Here is a 20133-nt window from a genome sequence, read left to right as displayed (position 1 = left end):
TAAACGATTCTGATAAATGATTTTAAGGATCACAATCTCCCGTTACTTCTTTATATATATATATATATATATATATATATATATATATATATATATATATATATATATATAAAGTGTGTGTATATAAAATTTTAATTATCCCAATAAATTTCTTTCAAGAAAAGCGTTCCCAATACTGAACTGTTGAAATTACCCGATCCATGAATGTCATTATAGTCTTGTGAAAGAAAAATGAAATGAAAGAGTCACTAACTACATTCAAAATATTTTTGATGAGTTTCCTCAACCAAATGAAACATAAATCGTCCGGAACTATTGTCTCTGTCGTTGATCCGACAGGGCCGGAAAAGCACGAGCTCCATGTTTGTAGTTTTTTTTAATTAGCGTGAATTAGCATTGATGGCGGACGAAGTTGCTGTTGCTGTTTGTGACATGAACTCTGTCGGTAACCCGACAGAAATCGCTATGGCGTATTTACAAGACGAGGTGATTTATTTATTTATTTATTTGTCTGTTTTTTATTTTAATTTGATTGAACAGTTGGCGCGAAGAAATAGAAAAATCAGCTGTTTCCTGTTTGTGCTGTTTAGTGATTTCAACTGAATGAAAACCGACCATAATCGTAAAATGTAACCATAACGACACAATTGTGACATTAAACGTGTTGTTAAACTGTTCATATCTTTAAACGGAGGCCTTTCCTTCTCGTTTAAAACTAGACTATTAGCATCATGTTAGTGAACAGACAAGCTCGGAGATGACAGGTGTTCTACCGAATTATGTGACCCGACAAATTCTGTGACAGAATAGAGCCTTTATTGTCATTCTACATAAATACATACAACGAAATTTGTCCTCTGCATTCGACCCATCTTAATTGCAGTTCGACACAAACCATTCGGAGCAGTGGGCAGCCACAATCCTGCCCGACTGATTCCGTGATCTAACAGATCCTATCACCTGGTAGATTCTGTGACCTAACAGATCTTATCACCAGGTGGCTTCTGTTCTATGACCCAACAGTTTCTGTGATCCGACTGATCTTGTGACCTAACAGATCCTATCACCTGGTAGATTCTGTGACCCGACTGATCCTATCACCGGGTAGGTTCTGTTCTATGACCCAACAACTTCTGTGACCCGACTGACCCGACTGATCCTATGACCTAACAGATCATATCTCCTGGTAGATTCTGTGACCTGACTGATCCTATCACCTGGTAGGTTCTGTTATGTGACCCAACAGCTTTTGTGATCTTACTGATCCTGAGAGCTGGGAGCTTTTTTTATTATTATTTATTTTATTTAATTGAATTTTTTTTAAACCCAACATAGAGAAGAAGTCCTGTTCACACCCTAACCCTCACTGGCCCCTTGCTTATTCCCAGATTTTGTAGTGTGAAATGCATGAGAGTCTATGACTCCCCATCCAGGGGGAGTCAGAGACCACTCATAGACGCCATTCCCTCACAGGTTCCCCAGCCAAGACCGGCATAGACACGTAACATGACCTGGAATTAGGCCCATATCTGGATATTGGTTGTCCACCTCCTTATCCCACTGAGCTACATGTCCTGCTTCCATATTCATTTTGTGTAACTGCTGTTTCTCAGACCTGTAGCAGTGAGCCTCAAGACACTATATTTTACTTTGTATGTTTTTATCTGAAATCCGTTTTGTTTGTTTGTTTTTGTTTTTTCATCTTTTACTGCAGAAACCAGATGGAGACATTGTCGACCTCAACCTGGAGGAACTGGACCTCACCACTGATGAGTTTATCTTGGATGAAGTAGACAGTAAGGCAACACGTTTCCTCTGTTGTCTGTTTTGGACGTTCTGTGCCGGACAGTCTGCTCAGTCGAACCAACCACAAAACTGATGTTACCATTTTTTTTCTAATTACTTTGAGGGGTCAAATGTGCAGGGGCGGTAGCCAACTGGTTAGTGCGCTTTGTTTCAGTGCGGAAGGTTCCTGGTTCAAATCCCACCACTGCTACATTTCTCTGTGTAATGTCAAGTTGGGTCAGGAAGGGCATCCGGCGTAAAACTTGTGCCAAATCAACATGCAGATCTACCTTGGATCTGCTGTGGCGACCCCAAGTGAAAAAACAAGGGAGCAGCCGAAGAGACTTACTATATTTTTAGGGCTTAAATGACAGTAGTACTGCAACAATTAATCAGCTATTAATTAACAGCTATTTTGAGAATTGATTGTTTCAGGTTAAAAAAAATATACTAATAATAATTCAAATTATTTTTTTCAGCTTTTTAAATGTGAATATTTTCTGATTTATTTTACTTTTTTTTTTTTTTTACTCCTATTTGACAGTAAACTAAATACTTTTGGGTTGTGGACAAAACAAGATATAATCTCATTTGGAAAAACTGACATTTTTGTGACACCATTTTGTGGCATTTTATGGTCCAACAGCTAATTGATTAATCTGCCAGTTATTTTCTTGATTAATTGATTTTGAATATAATAATTTGTTGCAGACCTTTGATACATATCTATCATTTCAGATTGCCCAAATGTTGTTGAAAACCAATATATTCCTCGTGTCATAACGATTCAGGACAAGTGGAGTTATGCTATGTATAGTTCTTGGATTTTAAATTAAAACTCCAAAGGTTGCAGATGTGCTCAAAATCTAAAAATTGCTCCAATTTTAATAAAAATAGTCTCAGTTCACGCACCTCACAAGGTCCATTCAAGCTGAGAATGACATGCACAGACTATCATACCTTGTTGCGCATGTAACATTTCAAAATACATCACAGTCCAGTGTGTATTGGGCCCCTTTCATCCTGTCACCTAGGCAGCAAGGCATTCCAGAAGGATTGAACCCAAGGTCCATTCAAGCTGAGAATGACATGCACAGACTATTATGCCTTGTGGTTGCTTATGAAACATCTCAAAATGTGTCACAGTCCAATGTGTATTAGCCCCCTTTCATCCTGTCACCTAGGCAGCAAGACATTCCAGAAGGATTGAACCCAACCTCATTTCTAATTATTGTGTGAACAGTTTGAGTAGAATTTTATGCACATTGGGAATTATTTGGGTGACCTTTGAACTCTTTATATTTGAAGAGCCACATCACAGATGAGGCAAACTGTGCTTTTTTTCCTGAATCGCTGTGAGATAAATTGCAAAAGTATTTTTCTGTTAGTACAGAGTAAAATACATTTATAGGTGTTGCCATGAATTAACACACGTTAGCCCTTCTACCATTATTTTTCCTGTTTGATTGTTATAGAGAAACTCAGACAGAAAATCTACAATTTGAGAACTTGAGGTAGTCATCTTTGTACATGCATGTGCAGTTAAGTCCATAAGTAGTTGGAGATTGGCAGAGTCTGGTTTTGTCTCTGTGGACCAACACTGACAGTTAAGACACACACTGTATAATTCACATCTGAAGATTTGGAAGAATAATCCAGATGAACTTTGCTTCAAAGCTGTACTTCACAGTTCCACCGCTGTGGTAACATTTTGGGTTTATGCAGAATGAGGGAGAAGAACCCAGTAATGCAAATAAGCCAGTATGTTGACCGTTTGCACAGCTTTATTTTTGGCGAGTGCAGTTTTTGTCTATTTTGTTTGTTTATATATTTTTCTTTAAAATATTGCATTTTTCCACATTCTCATTCCAATGTCTCAAAATTCTTAAGAACTAAACATTAACGACCATTCCCAGTTAGGCTGCCATCTTGTCCTTAGAAAAGGCACTTCACCAGTTGTAAATGGCTACCAGCCTTGGCTGGGGAAGTAACCCGTCATGGACTGTAGTCCCATCCAGGGGGAGTTGTAGACTCTCATCCATATCGTGCCACAGCATCCGAGGATGAGCACCAGGACCAGTGGGTGTCAGAGCCAATGCAGGACTTCCACGATTTGGAAGGTTGTAACTCCACTACCAGTTGCCTAAAATGGTCTAAAAATGACATCATGATTTGTCAGATTTATTTAAGGGCTAACAAAAATGGATATTCTGGCACCCAGACAGCTCAAAAGGATGTTTATGCTTCTGTGGCTCTGATTGCAGAAACTGTGCATAGAGCAACTTTTGACTTTTTTTGAGTTGCACCAACAGTCACAGCTTCATGGTGGAACAGAGATATTTTAAACAAAAAACCTGATCAAATCTAGGCTGTAGTCTTGCATTTGCCTTCTGGCAAAATAGCCGAATTTCATGAGGTTCACGGTTCCTCCATCCACACAGCTTCTCCAGTCAGCTCCCAGGTTTAAAGACAATGTCCTGGCAGTTTCCCACCTTTCAATATGTTTGTCATAAATGGTGTCGCTGTGTGTCTCCCCAGTTCATATCCAGGCCAATCTGGAAGATGACCTAGTGAAGGAGGCACTCAAAACGGTAAGAAGGTTTGACAGGTTTCTGTCTGAGAGAAGAAGAGGAATTTATTTGCTTGGTGGAGGAGTGAATGAGTTTGTGAACAAGTTAACACCTTCTTTATGCCTTCTTTTACTTTAAACATGTCATTGCTTAAAGAAGTTCTCTCTCCATAAAATGTGTTACTAGTTTTATTACCAGTTTTTTAAATGTTATTAGAACTTCATTCATTCTGATATGAAGACTTTTTTTAATCTGAAACATGAGCTAGCTTGGCGATGGTCCTGTGTGTTATAAATGGGAAATCCATCTGTTTTTAGGGTGTTGACCTCCGGCAGTACTCCAAACAGGTGGAGATGGAGCTTCAAAGGATCGAACAGGCCTCCATCAAAGACTGTATCCTTCCTGAATCACAGTGTGAATCATCTTTGTACCTGTACCTTCACCAAGGAATTTTGTCTTTTTGCTTTGGTCTGTTCGTTGATTTATTTATTGGATTAATCAAAAATCTGATAAACCAGTTTTTGAAAATTGATACGATAAAATTTTCTATAAAAACATCAATGTAAAGCACAGTCATTTAAAACAGAAATGATGGTGACACCCACATGCAACCAGTCACGTCAATTCAGTTTTAAATATAACTATTTGTAAGTACTAGCAGTGTACCTGGGCGATATCCGGGTGTGAGATTTCATAGACATTTGTAATTGCTTCACGTCTGTGAGTCCAGGTTTGAGGATGATCAGTCCCTGAATTCAACAATTTGAAAATGATTTAATAAAAACACTGAATTCATATGTACAGTGGTGGGCACAGCTAACCAAAAAGTTAACTTCGATAACCGCTAATCCGCTAACTGAAAAGTTAACTTTTATAGTGATAAATTGATAAAAATAAAAAAAAATTAGCGGATGCTACAGCTAACCGATAAGTGCTAACTTTTAGTATTGACTCTGGTACGCTGTCAGCTACTGACAAGCCAGTTTTGAGTTTAAGCACCACCGATGCTTTTGAGTAGAATCAAAGGCGATCACAAACCCAACACAATGAGTCAGCGCTCCTGTGTTTTTGCGCCCTGCACCCTGCCCACTGCTGTATGGAAGAGTCATTTTCATTCACAGCATACAGAGCCCCTGACATGGGCCAAAGGCATAAACAGAAAAGCAGGTTTGACTTATGGTTTGATTTAAAAACCAAATTAATTCCGGATGGTTTATTTATATTAACATTAGCTGTCATTTTTACAAAGTGAAAATATCACAAATATCTTTTAGTTTTAAAGTAATGCACTAATTCTGATTGCTTGAGCATTATAACTCACAGATGCCCAAAGGTATTATGGAAAATTGAGCCTCCTCATCACTGGTTGGTTGTGGGGGAAAAAAAGAAAAAAAACACACACACACAACGTGTGTGTTGGTTTTTACAAATAAATCTGAAAATATGTAAAAAAAAAATATTTTTTTTTTTTTCATTTTAAATCCAACTATAAGTCAAGCCTGCTTTTCTGTGTATGCCTTTGGCCCACGTCAGGGGCTTTGTATGCTGTGAATGAAAATTACTTTTTTTTTTTTTCTTTTTTTTTTTTGTAGCAGCCAGGTCCCTTCTACTGGGGATGGGTTGAGCTCAGCTCCTCGCAGCTGCCCGACTGCTGCAAAACCCAACAAAGAGGAACGAACATGTGATTTTAGGGTTGACAAACATTTTTGACCATTCGGCTTTACTTACTAGCAAAAAAGTTATCGGAACCAAATTTAGTGGAAGCTAATTGGTCCGCTGATGGTTTTTGAAGTTAGCTGAAAAGCTAATCCGCTAACAAAAAAGTTGGCTTTGCTAATTAGCTGATTAGCGGAACTGTGCCCACCAGTGCTTATGTAGATGACGGTCTGTACTTTTGCATGACATGAATACCCCCTGGTGGCAATTGCGTGAACTACTGTACGTACATTAATTCATGCCGTAACCACTCGGGGGCATTCATGTCATGCAAAAATAGAGACTACGTAAGTATATGAAGCTCGCATATCTCTGTTTGTCAGATCGGCCTCAGCTTTTGGATATGGCTTGTGCACAGCACGATGATGTGCATCCTTTAGTATGAAAATTTTGGGGATTAATTTCGAAACCTTTATTTTGAAGTCGTCATCATTATTAGCACAAGGCGGAATGTTTTTACGAGCCAGCTTCGACAAAGATGAGTCACTCAACGCCTTAAACAGATACCTATCTCTAACGCGTTCACAGGGAGAGACAGAAGAAATAAATTAAAGAAATAAATAATATACAAACACTATGACAGATATGCAAGTCACAGACACTTTTTGCTTTATTATCATAAGGCAGAACTTTCTCACGTGCCAGCTTCGACAGAGATCGTCAACAAAGCTCCCACTCTTCTATAGGAATACACACTTCCTATGGGCACTGCACTAGTTCTCAACCAATGAACATAATCAAGATATTCCTTGTATTCAGGACAAAGTAAATGTTACAGTGGCCCTTTTGTTAACAAAAAAAACTGCATTTTTATCGTTGCCTCACAAAGTTACTTTGTTCAATTTATAGTTATTTTAAGTCATTCTGTTACTTGTAAGTTACTTGCTTTTGATTAATGATCAAAGGCGAGAGCTGCATTTGATTTGGGTCTGCACCTAAATTTAGGTTGTCCACAACATCTGTCCACAATAGTTAACGTTTAAATCCGTTCTTCCTTGGCCTAATGCACCAAATTTCTTTGAAATGACTTCATCTCTTTTGAAATATCCTGCTGCTAAACAACTTCTGACAAAATATTACATCCTCCACAGAGGTAACGCTTTGATAGCGGGACCAGTTTTCACTCACGTCAGTCAAAATGTTGTGCTTCTGTTGAAGGTGATCCAGATGTTGTGTTCTGCTTGTATTTGGAATGTCAGCTTTGACATTACATTCATGATCCAGCACAGAAAGTGGATCAGGACATGCCCCCTTTCGTCCGACCCTTGCAGGTAGACAACTGCTTTCAGGAGATGTCGTCGGATTGCTGGTCTGCCTGGGAGGAAGGTAACTGGTCCCCAATGCAGGTCTGAAAGGTGGATTATGCAGCAGCACCTGACTGGAAATGTCACAGCAGGGGTGGTGGCCAAGTGGTTAATGCGCTTGGTTTCAGTTCAGAAGGTTCCAGGTTCAAATCCCACCCCTGCCACATTTCTCCATGTAATGTGGCGTTGCGTCAGGAAGGGCATCCGGCGTAAAACATGTGCCAATTCAACATGCAGATCCACCTTGGATTTGCTGTGGCGACCCCAAGTGCAAACAAGGGAGCAGCCGAAGGGACTTACTTTTACCTGACTGGAAATGTCACTGCAGTTCACTCTTAAAGATTGCAGTGTTCCAGAACCGTGCTCAAGTGAGACACTATTCACTGGTCCTGACACGAGGTGGATTTTTGAGCAAAGGTTTGACAGAACATCCAGCTCCGTGGCCCTTTTTCTTTAAGGTGCAGATCCCATAAATGGGAATCACACGACGCTGTCGAAGCTTTTCTCAGTGTTTGTCCAGGAGCCAGCAGTCAATTCTGACCTAATCAATACCACTTAAGGGCAATAAAAGACACTTCCAATCCATTTTCAGTGGATCATGACCGACACAAAAATGTAACTCAGTCTTCGACATTTTTCCGCGGTGTGAACCGTGGATTAATTGCAATGATTACATAGCTGTGATTTTGTGGCATGGTGAATTGATTTTAAAGTTGGCAAAAAAAAAAAAAAATCACGGTCTGTTCAGAAGAAATGCAGCAGCTCCTCTCAAACAAACTGTTTTTAAAAAAAACCTTCTGCATGTGCTGATACAGTCTGTGATCAGGACCTGAATGAACTCTGATCAGTGAGGTTGAACGCATTTATCCAGAAAGGGTTTTGAAGTTATTCTTGTCACCTTCTAACCAGACCATGTGGACATCCTTATCTTCTCTCTCTCTCTCTCTCTCTCTCTCTCTCTCTCTCTCTCTCTCTCTCTCTCTCTCTCTCTCTCGTTTAAAGGAGTTAAAATGAGAAATTCAGCTCAGTTTTGCGCTTTTTCTCTTTTGTATTCTTCATGGTTTTGACAAAAGCATTTTTTTATTCACTGATACTGTTCATGTTCAATTATTTGTAAACATTGTGTCTTCTTGCCCCCGTTCTAAAGAGATGGAAAACATGAAACAGTTCAATTCTGAGTGTTGACTTAGTAATTTAGTTTTCCCCTGACCAACCCTGCCCCCCCCCCCCCCCCCCCCCCAGTGCCAGAAAAATCCTTAAACCAAAAAATTAAATAACTATGACCTAAGGAGTCAAAAGTTAAATTTTCTCCAGTTTTAGTAAAAAGTGATAAATTATTGGTTGAGCTAATAGGATTAATAAATGGAACATTTTTGATGGTGTTGATTGTTTGGTCTCCAAAGTAAAGGTCAAACAAGGCCAAAGTCCATTGGATTCGGGTAGCTCTTTTGTCCAAATCTTTAACCACACTCATAATAGACAAATGTTTTTTGCCTTTGTTTTTATCATTTATCTTTCATTTCTTTTTAATAGAATACAATGGGCCCCAGACCCATGGTCTAAAGTTGCATCCTAGACTCTAAAGTTGTACCCTAACCATAGCTGGCATTGTAACAAGGTGGCAATCGTTCCCTTAATTGCAGACAACTGCACCTCGTGTGCGCTTGGGTGGCCAGGGATTGCCTCAAGGTATTTCTTCAGGTTCTTCTTCATTAGGCCTGTTTCCCCCACCACAACTGGGATGATATCGATGTCTTTCAATGACCATGTTGTTCGTAGGTCATTTTTCAGGTCTTGGTATTTCGTGATTTTTCCTCTTTCAGCTCGATTCAGGCCATAGTCATTGGGGACTGTTACATCAATGATTTTTGCTGTTTTCTCTTGCTTGTTCCAGATGACAATGTCAGGTTTTATTGCACCTCCTTCAGTATGTCTTCCTGCTGGGATCTCTTTGTCATAGAAGATAGTTACTTTTCCATTGGACGAGACTGATGCTGGCTCATGCTCCCAGACGTTTTCCTTTACTTGCATCTCCAGTTCCTCCAGTTGCATACTTTCCAGTGGAGATATTGACAGATATTGTTGTGTCGGGACGTATAATGTCCGTCTGCCATGAGGATCTGGCATGCTGATGTTAGATGGTTTACACTCTCAACAGCTGTATGTCAGAATCAGCATTTATCATTTTGTAAGATTCCTGCCATTTGTTAGAAGTCCCTGATCTTGTGCTCCAATTAGAATTCTTTCTCCATCAAAACCAAGTTCTCCATTTTTAAGCCACTGCATTGATCCAACTTTGTCAATGTATTCCTTTTTGAGTTCTTCTTGGAATCGTCCAGCCTTTTTTGTGCTGTTTCCATCTGTCTATTCAATGTTTTTGTTCTTTTTTTGCTGTATTGTTCTCTGGTCTGTCTTGTGAGTGTTGTTCCAGATGTCAGATTGTTGCTTTCTTTGTCTTGTAAGAGTTCTCCACCAAAGTTTTTTGCCAGTTTGATGACTAAGGTCTGTTCGGATAAGGTCTTCTCGTGATGTTGTGCTACCTTTTTCTTGACTTCTTCTTCAGGGCTCTTTAAGTACTGTCCAATACTTATTATCAATGCTCTGTAGGCCTGGTTGATGACCGTGTTTGGTCAGACTGGGGATCCTGTAGGTCAGAGGTGCTTAGGGCACTTTTGTCCATGTCAGAACTTAGTTGTTGTTGCTTTTATTTTGGATTTGAGGTTTGGATTCCTGACCAATCATTTGTCAGACATCAAGGAGAGTCAGAACATCGCTCTCCTGCACAACCAGATCACAGCCTGCGACTCCATCCTGGAGGTGAGATGTGAGGAGTTGATGATATGGATACGTTGCACCATCATTTTGAATTCTCAACTAATTGTCTTTTTATGATTAATAGTTTATAAAATGCTAAGCGATGCACCAAGGAAGCTTCTCTGAGTTCGGTGTCTGGTTTTTGATGGCCAGCACAGTTGGACACTCTCGAAGCGATCACAGCTCTACATCTTTCTGTTTTGCTTCTTTTTCTACATGTTTTTAGTCACGTTGGTTAGCTCATTTTTGTGTAAACCTTTGTTAAACTGTGAGATCACTTTTCCGCCCTCCTCTGACAGCAACAGTCTGTCTTTGATGCTTCTTCCCCTCTGTTCTGACAGCGCATGGAGGGCATGCTGAGTGGGTTTCAGAGCGACTTGTCCTCGATTAGCAGTGAGATCCAGACTCTGCAGCAGCAGTCAGTCAGTATGAACATCCGGCTGAAGAACAGGCAGGCCGTACGCAGCCATCTCAGCCAGCTGGTGGATGAGCTTGTGGTGCCAGGAGCTATGATCTCGTAAGAGTGGCGTGTCTCATTTTAGCTGTAAAACAGTAATACTGCAAGTGTTTGAAGCATGCTTGTGTCTCTGCAGCACCATCATGGACAGCCCTGTGACAGAGCAGGAGTTCCTGGAGCAGCTCCATGAGCTCAACAACAAGATAAACTTCACCAAAGAGCTGAGCTTCAGAGAGACGTTGGCTTGCTCTGACATCCAGGACATCGTTGACCGCCTCAAGCTCAAGGTGAGACACAAGATGCATTTTCACATGGACACAAGTCCATAAATGTACAGTGCATGTGGAAAATATTCACAGTGCATCACTTTTTACACATTTTGTTATGTGACAGCCTCAAAATTCTTCTCACAACACCCCATAATGACAGCATGAAAACATTTGTTGAATTTTTTGCAAATTTATTAAAAATAAAAACTAAGAAATCACGTGTACATAAGTATTCACACCCTTTGCTCAATACTTTGTTGATTTACCTTTGGCAGCAATTACAGCCACAAGTCTTCTTGAATATGATGCCACAAGCTTGGCGCACCTATCTTTGGGCAGTTCTGCCCATTTCTCTTTGCAGCACCTCTCAAGCTCCATCAGGTTGGATGGGGAGCGTCGGTGCACAGCCATTTTCAAATCTCTCCAGAGATGTCCAGTCGGATTCAGGTCTGGGCTCTGGCTGGGCCACTCAAGGACATTCACAGAGTTGTCCTGAAGCCACTCCTTTGATATCTTGGCTGTGTGCTTAGAGCAGGGGTGCCCAACCTATTTTGAACCAAGATCTACTTTTAAAGTTCAAAGTGCATCGAGATCTACCAAGCCATATCGAAAGCCATAGCATAGCCACAATATATTGTGTAGCAATATAATAACAAAATTTTCTGGCACAAAGAAAGTTGGAGCAATATTAATACATAACACTATGTAACACAATTTTTTGTTCCAGGCTTCTAAGTGTTATATTTCAACTGCTTATGTCTAAAGTCTATGGAAAAATGACTACATTCAGCACAAACTTTGATTTTATTTATTTTATTTTTTTTTTACGTTCTAGAAAGTTCTAAAAGTTTCTTGAAATTTCTAGATAATTCTGGAAACTTCTAGAAAATTCTGGACTGTTCTAGCAGTTAAAGAATATTCTAGAAGACTACTCAGTAGTAGTGAAGGTGAATCAAGAATATTCTTGAAAACAGACAAATTTCAAAATATCATTGTCCTGATCACAGAAGCAAAGTTTCTGTGGAATAACAGCTATTTTCTATTTATTTAAGGCATAACAGGTTAGGAAAACACACTGTGTACCCAGGAACAAAACAAAAATAAAAATTGTTACATAGTGTTATTGCAGTAAATGCACGCGGTGCAAAGAATAAGCACAAGTCGGCCTAGGCCTGACCCGTAACAACACAACAATAAACAAGGCAAATAATATAATGCCTAATTCAAGTTGGAAAAGTTGTTCCCTGTCTTAGTGGGTTTCTTGCGCTGAGAGGAGGCAGCTACTCTCATAGTCCGGACAGTAGGAGATGAGTGCCAGCCATAAGTAAGCCACAAGGTTGTCAGTCATGGTGGTTCTGTATTTTGACTTGATGATTTCCATATGTGAAAAGGCAGACTCAAACAAATATGTTGATCCAAAAAGTGCAGTCAAATTCTGTGCAGTTTGTCCGAGGTTGGGGTGCTTCTCTTTCCGCGATAAATTCTAGAATTGGACATTAATGCCAGGTGTTGCTCTGGATTTGAGCTCAATGTCATTTTTTAGTGTGAGGATCTCATTGTCAATAGCACAGCTATCCAGGTTGCAGAGTGATGCCACTTTGAACGTTATACAATCCACATGTATAGTTTCCCCAAATGGAAAACAGAGAAACCTAAGAACAAGCTCAATGGATGCAAAGTCAGTAAAGGGCCTGGCTAAATAATGTATAAAATAAATATATGTATATAAAAAAAAACAAAAAATGCAAAAGCTGCAGTTAGCACTTAAGGTTCAAAGGTTCAAAAGGTTTATTGTCATATGTACAGTAAGAAACGTATTTCCCTGTGCAATGAAATTCTCTTCTTTGCTGCTCTCACCGGGTGTCTATAATAATAGTCAAAATAGGCATAAAAAAAAAAAAGCATTAAAAGCATTAAGCATTAAAAAGTAAAGTAACAATAAAGGTGCAGTTACAGTATGAAGTGAAATGAAATAATGTGCAAATAGCAAGATTCAAGTATTAACAGGTAACAGGTGCAGTAACAGTGTGAAGTGACCCCAGGGGGTCTGCTCAGTCCTTAGCAGCATTCAGCAGTCTGATGGCAGTGGGGTAGAAAGAGTTTTTGAAGCGGGTGGTTTTGCATTTCACACTCCTGAACCTCCGTCCTGAAGGCAGCAGTGTGAACAGTCCGTATTGGGGATGTGTAGGGTCTTTTATGATGGCGGCAGCTCTATTGTGGACTCTCCGATGGTAGATGCTCTGCAGAGATGGTAGTGGCGTCCTCGTGATCTTTGATGCGGTCTTCACTACTTTCTGCAGGCGTTTGCGGTCATTCACCGTTGAGCTGCCATACCACGCAGTAATCGAGGTGGTGAGAATGGACTCAATGATGCAGCTGTAGAAGTTGCTGAGAATCTTGGGTGACATGCCAAATTTCCTCAGCCTCCTCAGGAAGTACAGTCGCTGCTGAGCCTTCTTTACCACCTGTGTGGTGTTAAGTGTCCAAGTGAGGTCACTACTGATGTGGACCCCCAGATATTTAAAGCTGCTCACTCTCTCCACCTTGCGGCCTTGGATAGACAGTGGCTGATGAGGTTCCCTCTCCCTCCTCATGTCCACTATCATTTCCTTGGTTTTATCTGTGTTCAGGGTGAGGTTGTTGACTCCACACCATGTCACCAGGCCTTCCACCTCCCTCCTGTAAGCTGCTTCGTCTCCGCCGGTGATGCGTCCAATCACAGCAGTGTCGTCAGCAAACTTTATGATGGTGTTGTCGGGGTGAGAGGCGGCACAGTCGTAGGTGAAGAGGGTGTAGAGAATAGGGCTGAGGACGCAGCCCTGCAGGGTACCGATGTTGGTGGTGATGCTGGCTGAGGTCTTATTCCCAATCTTGACAGACTGTGGTCTGCCAGTCAGAAAGTCCAGAAGCCAGTCACAGAGGGTGGGGTGGAGTCCAAGGGCAGACAATTTGTAGGTGAGTTTGTGAGGGATGACCGTGTTGAAAGCAGAGCTGTAGTCAATGAAAAGTACTCTGATGTAAGAGTCTTTATTTTCCAGGTGGGAGAGGGAGGCGTGCAGGGCGGCGGCAATGGCATCCGAAGTTGACCTGTTGTGCCTGTAAGCGTACTGCAGGGGGTCTGTGATGTCCGGTATGCAGCCCTGAATGTATGACAGTACCACTCTCTCGAAACACTTCATAATGATTGGAGTGAGTGCCACTGGCCTATAGTCATTCAGGCAAGATGGGGGGTTCTTCTTGGGGAGGGGGATGATGGTGGTGGTCTTGTAGCAGGTGGGAACAGTGCATTGACTGAGGGAAAGGTTGAAGATGGAGGTAAGAACGTCAGTCAGCTCGTTGGCACACGCTCTGAGGGCACGACCAGGTATGTTATCCGGGCCAACAGCTTTCCGGAGCCAAATACTCCTCAGTGCTCTGTGTACCTGGGCTGGTGTGATAACGAGAGGGGAGGAGGGAGGTTGGGCAGCCGAAGTGTGTGTATGATCTATGGATCTTAAGTCTTTCACTGCTGAATTTACCTTTGAGATTTTCATCCACTGGAAAAAAAAATTATTTTATATGATATCAGAATATTGTAGAATTCATAATATTTGCAAATTCTGCTTATGTAAGTGACAATTCAACTCGGATGTCTGAAAAACAATGTCCTAAAAATGTTTGTTGTTTTATGCATTTGTGGGACCGGAAGTGGTGTGGCCTCTCTTGGCCACCGTACAAGCATTGTGAGGGAATTCAAAAAGCACTGAGATGGAAAATTAAGCATTTTTGTGAAAATGCAAATTATTACTGCGAGAACACATCATATTTTTCTTTTTTGTGAGGGAATGTAAAGGTTTCTGGGAAGGAAAAAATCATACTCTGACCTTTTCTGCATACGCATAGTATGTACAAGGGATGTGTCCAAGATTACTCCGTAGTGCACTAAAGTAGTGTCCTTAACATTTACACTACTTTTCCCCAGACATTTGTTAATTCTTTAATTTCTGGGAACAATTCAGAAAACCGTTTCAGAAAATTACCTCTGTGTGCAGCACCATCTGTGTTCTGCACGTTTCCTCCAGCTGCACACGTAATAAATGCTTCTACAGACTCCTGGCCCAAACAGAGCATGCAATCTTGTTAGTGACATTCATCATGTCTTCCATATTCATGGTCTGTTGTGCTGCTAGCTGACTTTTCAATTCTTGGACTTTTCAGGCGTGGAGAGGTCATTTAGTTTGCGGCCTTGTGGCTCGTTTTGACATGCCGCTCCAAATTCCCTCTCTTTGGTAAAGCCACATTTGCATTGCAGATAAGACAGATGCATTTTTCCATTCGAATAAATGAAAAAATAATCCTCTTCCAACTGAATGAAAATAAGTTTTAGATTTTTTTTTTTTTTTTTTTTTTTTTTTTTTTTTTTTTTAGCCTTCTTGCACATCTTCTTCTATGGTGTTTAACAGCAGCCGGCATCCTTATTGGTGCATTGCTGCCACCTTCTGCATCAGTCCATCATAGCAGCACTAAATCCTCTCAGTAAGTCCAGATTTTTTTATTTTTTCATGCAGTCGACTGGAACACAGCCTGCAAGGCTTAGAGTCATTGTCCTACTGAAAAATGAACCGTCGCCCCAGTCTGAAGTCAAGAGCGCTCTGGAGCAGGTTTTCATCCAGGATGTCTCTGTGCATTGCTGCATTCTTTTTCCCCTCAATCCGAAGTAGTCTTCCAGTTCCTGCCACTGAAAAACATCCCCACAGCATGATGCTGCCACCACCATGCTTCACTGTAGGGATGCTACATGGTTTCCTCTAAACATGACGCCTGGCATTCACACCAAAGAGTTCAATCTTTGTCTCATGAGACCAGAGAATTTTGTTTCTCATGGTCTGAGAGTCCTTCAGGGGCCTTTTGGCAAACTCCAGATGGGCTGCCATGTGCCTTTTACTAAGGAGTGGCTTCTGTCTGGTCACTCTACCATGCAGGCCCAATTGGTGGATTGCTGCAGAGATGGTTGTCCTTCTGGAAGGTTCTCTCTCCACAGAGCAATGCTGGAGCTCTAACAGAGTCACCATTGGGTTCTTGGTCACCTCTCTGGCTAAGGTCTTTCTCCCCTGATCGCTCAGTTTAGACGGGTGGTCAACTCTAGGAAGAGTCCTGGTGGATCTGAACTTCATCCATTTACAGATGATGGAGGTCACTGTGCTCACTGGGACCTTCAAAGCAGCAGAAATGTTTCTGTACCCTTCCCCAGATTTGTGCCTCGAGACAATCCTGTCTCTGAGTTCTTCAGACAATTCCTTTGACTTCATGCTTGGTTTGTGCTCTGACATGCACTGTCAGCTGTGGGACCTTATATGTAGACAGGTGTGTGTCTTTCCAAATAATGTCCAATCAGTTGAATTTACCCCAGGTGGACTCCAGTTAAGCTGTAGAAACATCTTTGTCTTTGTATTTCAGGCAGTGTCAAAGATCAGAGAGTTTATCCTGCAGAAAATCTACTCCTTCAGGAAGCCCATGACCAACTACCAGATCCCTCAGAACACACTGCTCAAATACAGGTGAGCACAGCTCAAACGGCGGCTTCTCCCTTTGGCATATTTGGATTTTTGGAGCTTTCACTCCAAATAACACAATGTGTTGTAGATTTTTCTACCAGTTCCTGTTGGCCAACGAGAGAACAGTTGCAAAGGAGATCCGAGACGAGTACGTGGACACGATGAGCAAGATTTACTACAGCTATTTCAAGTCATACAGTGGCAGGCTGCTCAAAGTGCAGGTCAGTATTTGTTTACTGACCTGATGACTGTAAACAGAGCTGAAAACGACTGACTGCTGTCGCCACCCCGACTTTTACCAGAAAGGATGACGGGCTTTTTGTACTGTTTCAAAGCAACCAGATGACCTCAGGACCACACATTCTTAAAAAAAAAAAATCAGTCATTGTTTGTGTATTCATAGACAGCAGAAGGCAGTTGTAGTTTTGAGCATGAATATTTTAGACTAAAACAGAATTTGGCTGGTTTATAAAACGATCAACTACCAGACAGGAGAGTTTTCCACTGATGTCCTGTCACAATTGTGCTTGATGACATGGGGGATCTGTGTTGCAAGCCACACACTGCATCTGCAATCAGGAACAAAACACAGGATCAAACATCAGCATTTAAAAAATTAGTTTCAAATTTCAGGATCAAACATGAGAGATCAGGACCAACGTTCAGCAGTCAAATCAAAGCAACATTCAAAAAAATCTGTGCTACGGAAGAAACATCTAGGTCAAATGTCAGATTAACAGTGAGAGGTCAGAATCAGTCAGATCAAACATCAGCATTCCAAAATGAGTGATAAGGAAGAAACATCTAGGTCAAAGGTCAGCAGTCAGAGCAAACATCAGCATTCAAAAATGAGTGATAAGGAAGAAACATCTAGGTCAAAGGTCAGCAGTCAGAGCAAACATCAGCATTCAAAAATGAGTGATAAGGAAGAAGCATGAGGATCAAAGGTCAGCATTCAGATCAAGCATCAGTGTTCAAAAATGAGTGGTTAAGGAAGAAACATCACAATCAAACGTCAGCAGTCAGCTCAAACATCAGCGTTCAAAAATGAGTGGTAAGGAAGAAACATCAGGATCAAAGGTCAGCAGTCAGATCAAAGATCAGCGTTCATAAATGAGTGGTGAGGAAGAGACATCAGGATCAAAGGTCAACAGTCACATCAAACAGCGTTTAAAAATGAGTGGTAAGGAAGAAACAACAGGATCAAAGGTCAGCAGTCAGATCAAAGATCGGTGTTCATAAATGAGGGGTAACAAAGAAACATCAGGATCAAAGGTCAGCAGTCAGATCAAAGCTCAGCGTTCATAAATGAGTGGTAAGGAAGAAACTTTGAGGTCAGTGGTCAACTGTCGAGGCAAACATCTGCATTCAAAAATGAGTGATAAGGAAGAAGCATGAGGATCAAAGGTCAGCATTCAGATCAAGCATCAGTGTTCAAAAATGAGTGGTTAAGGAAGAAACATCACAATCAAACGTCAGCAGTCAGCTCCAACATCAGCGTTCAAAAATGAGTGGTAAGGAAGAAACATCAGGATCAAAGGTCAGCAGTCAGATCAAAGATCAGCATTCATAAATGAGTGGTGAGGAAGAAACATCAGGATCAAAGGTCAACAGTCACATCAAACATTAGCGTTTAAAAATGAGTGGTAAGGAAGAAACATCAGGATCAAAGGTCAACAGTCACATCAAACATTAGCGTTTAAAAATGAGTGGTAACAAAGAAACATCAGAATCAAAGGTCAGCAGTCAGATCAAAGCTCAGCGTTCATAAATGAGTGGTAAGGAAGAAACTTTGAGGTCAATGGTCAACTGTCAGAGCAAACATCTGCATTCAAAAATTAGTTATAAGGAAGAAACATCTAGGTCAAAGGTCAGCAGTCAGATCAAACGTCAGCATTCAAAAATTAGTGATAAGGAAGGAACATCTGGGTCAAAAGTCAGCAGTCAGATCAAACATCAGCATTCAAAAATGAGTGATACGGAAGAAACATCTAGGTCAGAGGTCAGCAGTCAGAGCAGACATCAGCATTCAAAAATGAGTGATAAGGAAGAAGCATGAGGATCAAAGGTCAGCAGTCAGATCAAACATCAGTGTTCAAAAATGATTGGTTAAGGAAGAAACATCACAATCAAAGGTCAGCAATCAGATCAAAGATCAGCGTTCAAAAATGAGTGGTAAGGAAGAAACATCAGGATCAAAGATTAGCAGTCAGATCAAAGTTCAGCAGTCAGATCAAAGTTCAGCAGTCAGATCAAAGATCAACATTCAAAAATGAGTGGTTAAGGAAGAAACATCACAATCAAAGGTCAGCAGTCAGATCAAAGGTCAGCGTTCAAAAATGAGTGGTAAGGAAGAAACATCACAATCAAAGGTCAGCAGTCAGATCAAAGGTCAGCGTTCAAAAATGAGTGGTAAGGAAGAAACATCACAATCAAAGGTCAGCAGTCAGATCAATGGTCAGCGTTAAAAAATGAGTGGTAAGGAAGAAACATCACAATCAAAGGTCAGCAGTCAGATCAAAGATCAGCGTTCAAAAATGAGTGGTAAGGAAGAAACATCACAGTCAAAGGTCAGCAGTCAGATCAAAGGTCAGCGTTCGAAAATGAGTGGTAAGGAAGAAACATCAGGATCAAAGGTCAGCAGTCAGATCAAAGGTCTGCGTACAAAAATGAGTGGTAAGGAAGAAACATCAGGATCAAAGGTCAGCAGTCAGATCAAAGGTCAGCATTCAAAAATGAGTGGTAAGGAAGAAACATCACGATCAAAGGTCAGCAGTCAGATCAAAGATCAGCGTTCAAAAATGAGTGGTAAGGAAGAAACATCAGGATCAAAGGTCAGCAGTCAGATCAGAGGTCAGCAGTCAGATCAAAGATCAGCGTTCAAAAATGAGTGGTAAGGAAGAAACATCAGGATCAAAGGTCAGCAGTCAGATCAAAGGTCAGCGTACAAAAATGAGTGGTAAGGAAGAAACATCAGGATCAAAGGTCACCAGTCAGATCAAAGGTCAGCGTTCAAAAATGAGTGGTAAGGAAGAAACATCACAATCAAAGGTCAGCAGTCAGATCAAAGATCAGCAGTCAGATCAAAGATCAGCGTTCAAAAATGAGTGGTAAGGAAGAAACATCAGGATCAAAGGTCAGCAGTCGGATCAAAGATCAGCGTTCAAAAATGAGTGGTAAGGAAGAAACATCAGAATCAATGGTCAGCAGTCAGATCAAACATTAGCGTTTAAAAATGAGTGGTAAGGAACAAACATCACAATCAAAGTTCAGCAGTCAGATCAAAGATCAGTGTTCAAAAATGAGTGGTTAAGGAAGAAACATCACAATCAAAGGTCAGCAGTCAGATCAAAGGTCAGCGTTCATAAATGAGTGGTAAGGAAGAAACATCACAATCAAAGGTCAGCAGTCAGATCAAAGGTCAGCGTTCAAAAATGAGTGGTAAGGAAGAAACATCACAATCAAAGGTCAGCAGTCAGATCAAAGGTCAGCGTTCAAAAATGAGTGGTAAGGAAGAAACATCACAATCAAAGGTCAGAAGTCAGATCAAAGGTCAGCGTTCAAAAATGAGTGGTAAGGAAGAAACATCACAATCAAAGGTCAGAAGTCAGATCAAAGGTCAGCGTTCAAAAATGAGTGGTAAGGAAGAAACATCACAATCAAAGGTCAGCAGTCAGATCAACG

General features: G+C 40.9%; 1 protein-coding gene across 1 annotated transcript in view; it reads left to right on the top strand.

Annotated features, from left to right (window-relative positions):
• The first annotated feature begins 362 nt into the window (after window positions 1–362).
• vps52 (VPS52 subunit of GARP complex) overlaps window positions 363–20133 on the top strand; it is a 41655-nt gene continuing 21884 nt past the window's right edge. Inside the window, 9 exon segments of the mRNA XM_034160604.1 lie at window positions 363–486; window positions 1715–1796; window positions 4324–4376; window positions 4673–4748; window positions 10125–10192; window positions 10531–10706; window positions 10783–10933; window positions 16352–16452; window positions 16538–16670. Of these exon segments, the coding sequence (XP_034016495.1) occupies window positions 400–486; window positions 1715–1796; window positions 4324–4376; window positions 4673–4748; window positions 10125–10192; window positions 10531–10706; window positions 10783–10933; window positions 16352–16452; window positions 16538–16670 (927 nt within the window). The 5' untranslated portion in view covers window positions 363–399.

The sequence above is a fragment of the Thalassophryne amazonica genome, chromosome 20 (genome assembly GCF_902500255.1).
Source record: "Thalassophryne amazonica chromosome 20, fThaAma1.1, whole genome shotgun sequence".
Classification (NCBI taxonomy): domain Eukaryota; kingdom Metazoa; phylum Chordata; class Actinopteri; order Batrachoidiformes; family Batrachoididae; genus Thalassophryne; species Thalassophryne amazonica.
The sequence above is the reverse complement of the archived record's forward strand: the minus strand, read 5'-3'. Positions and strand labels throughout refer to the sequence as shown.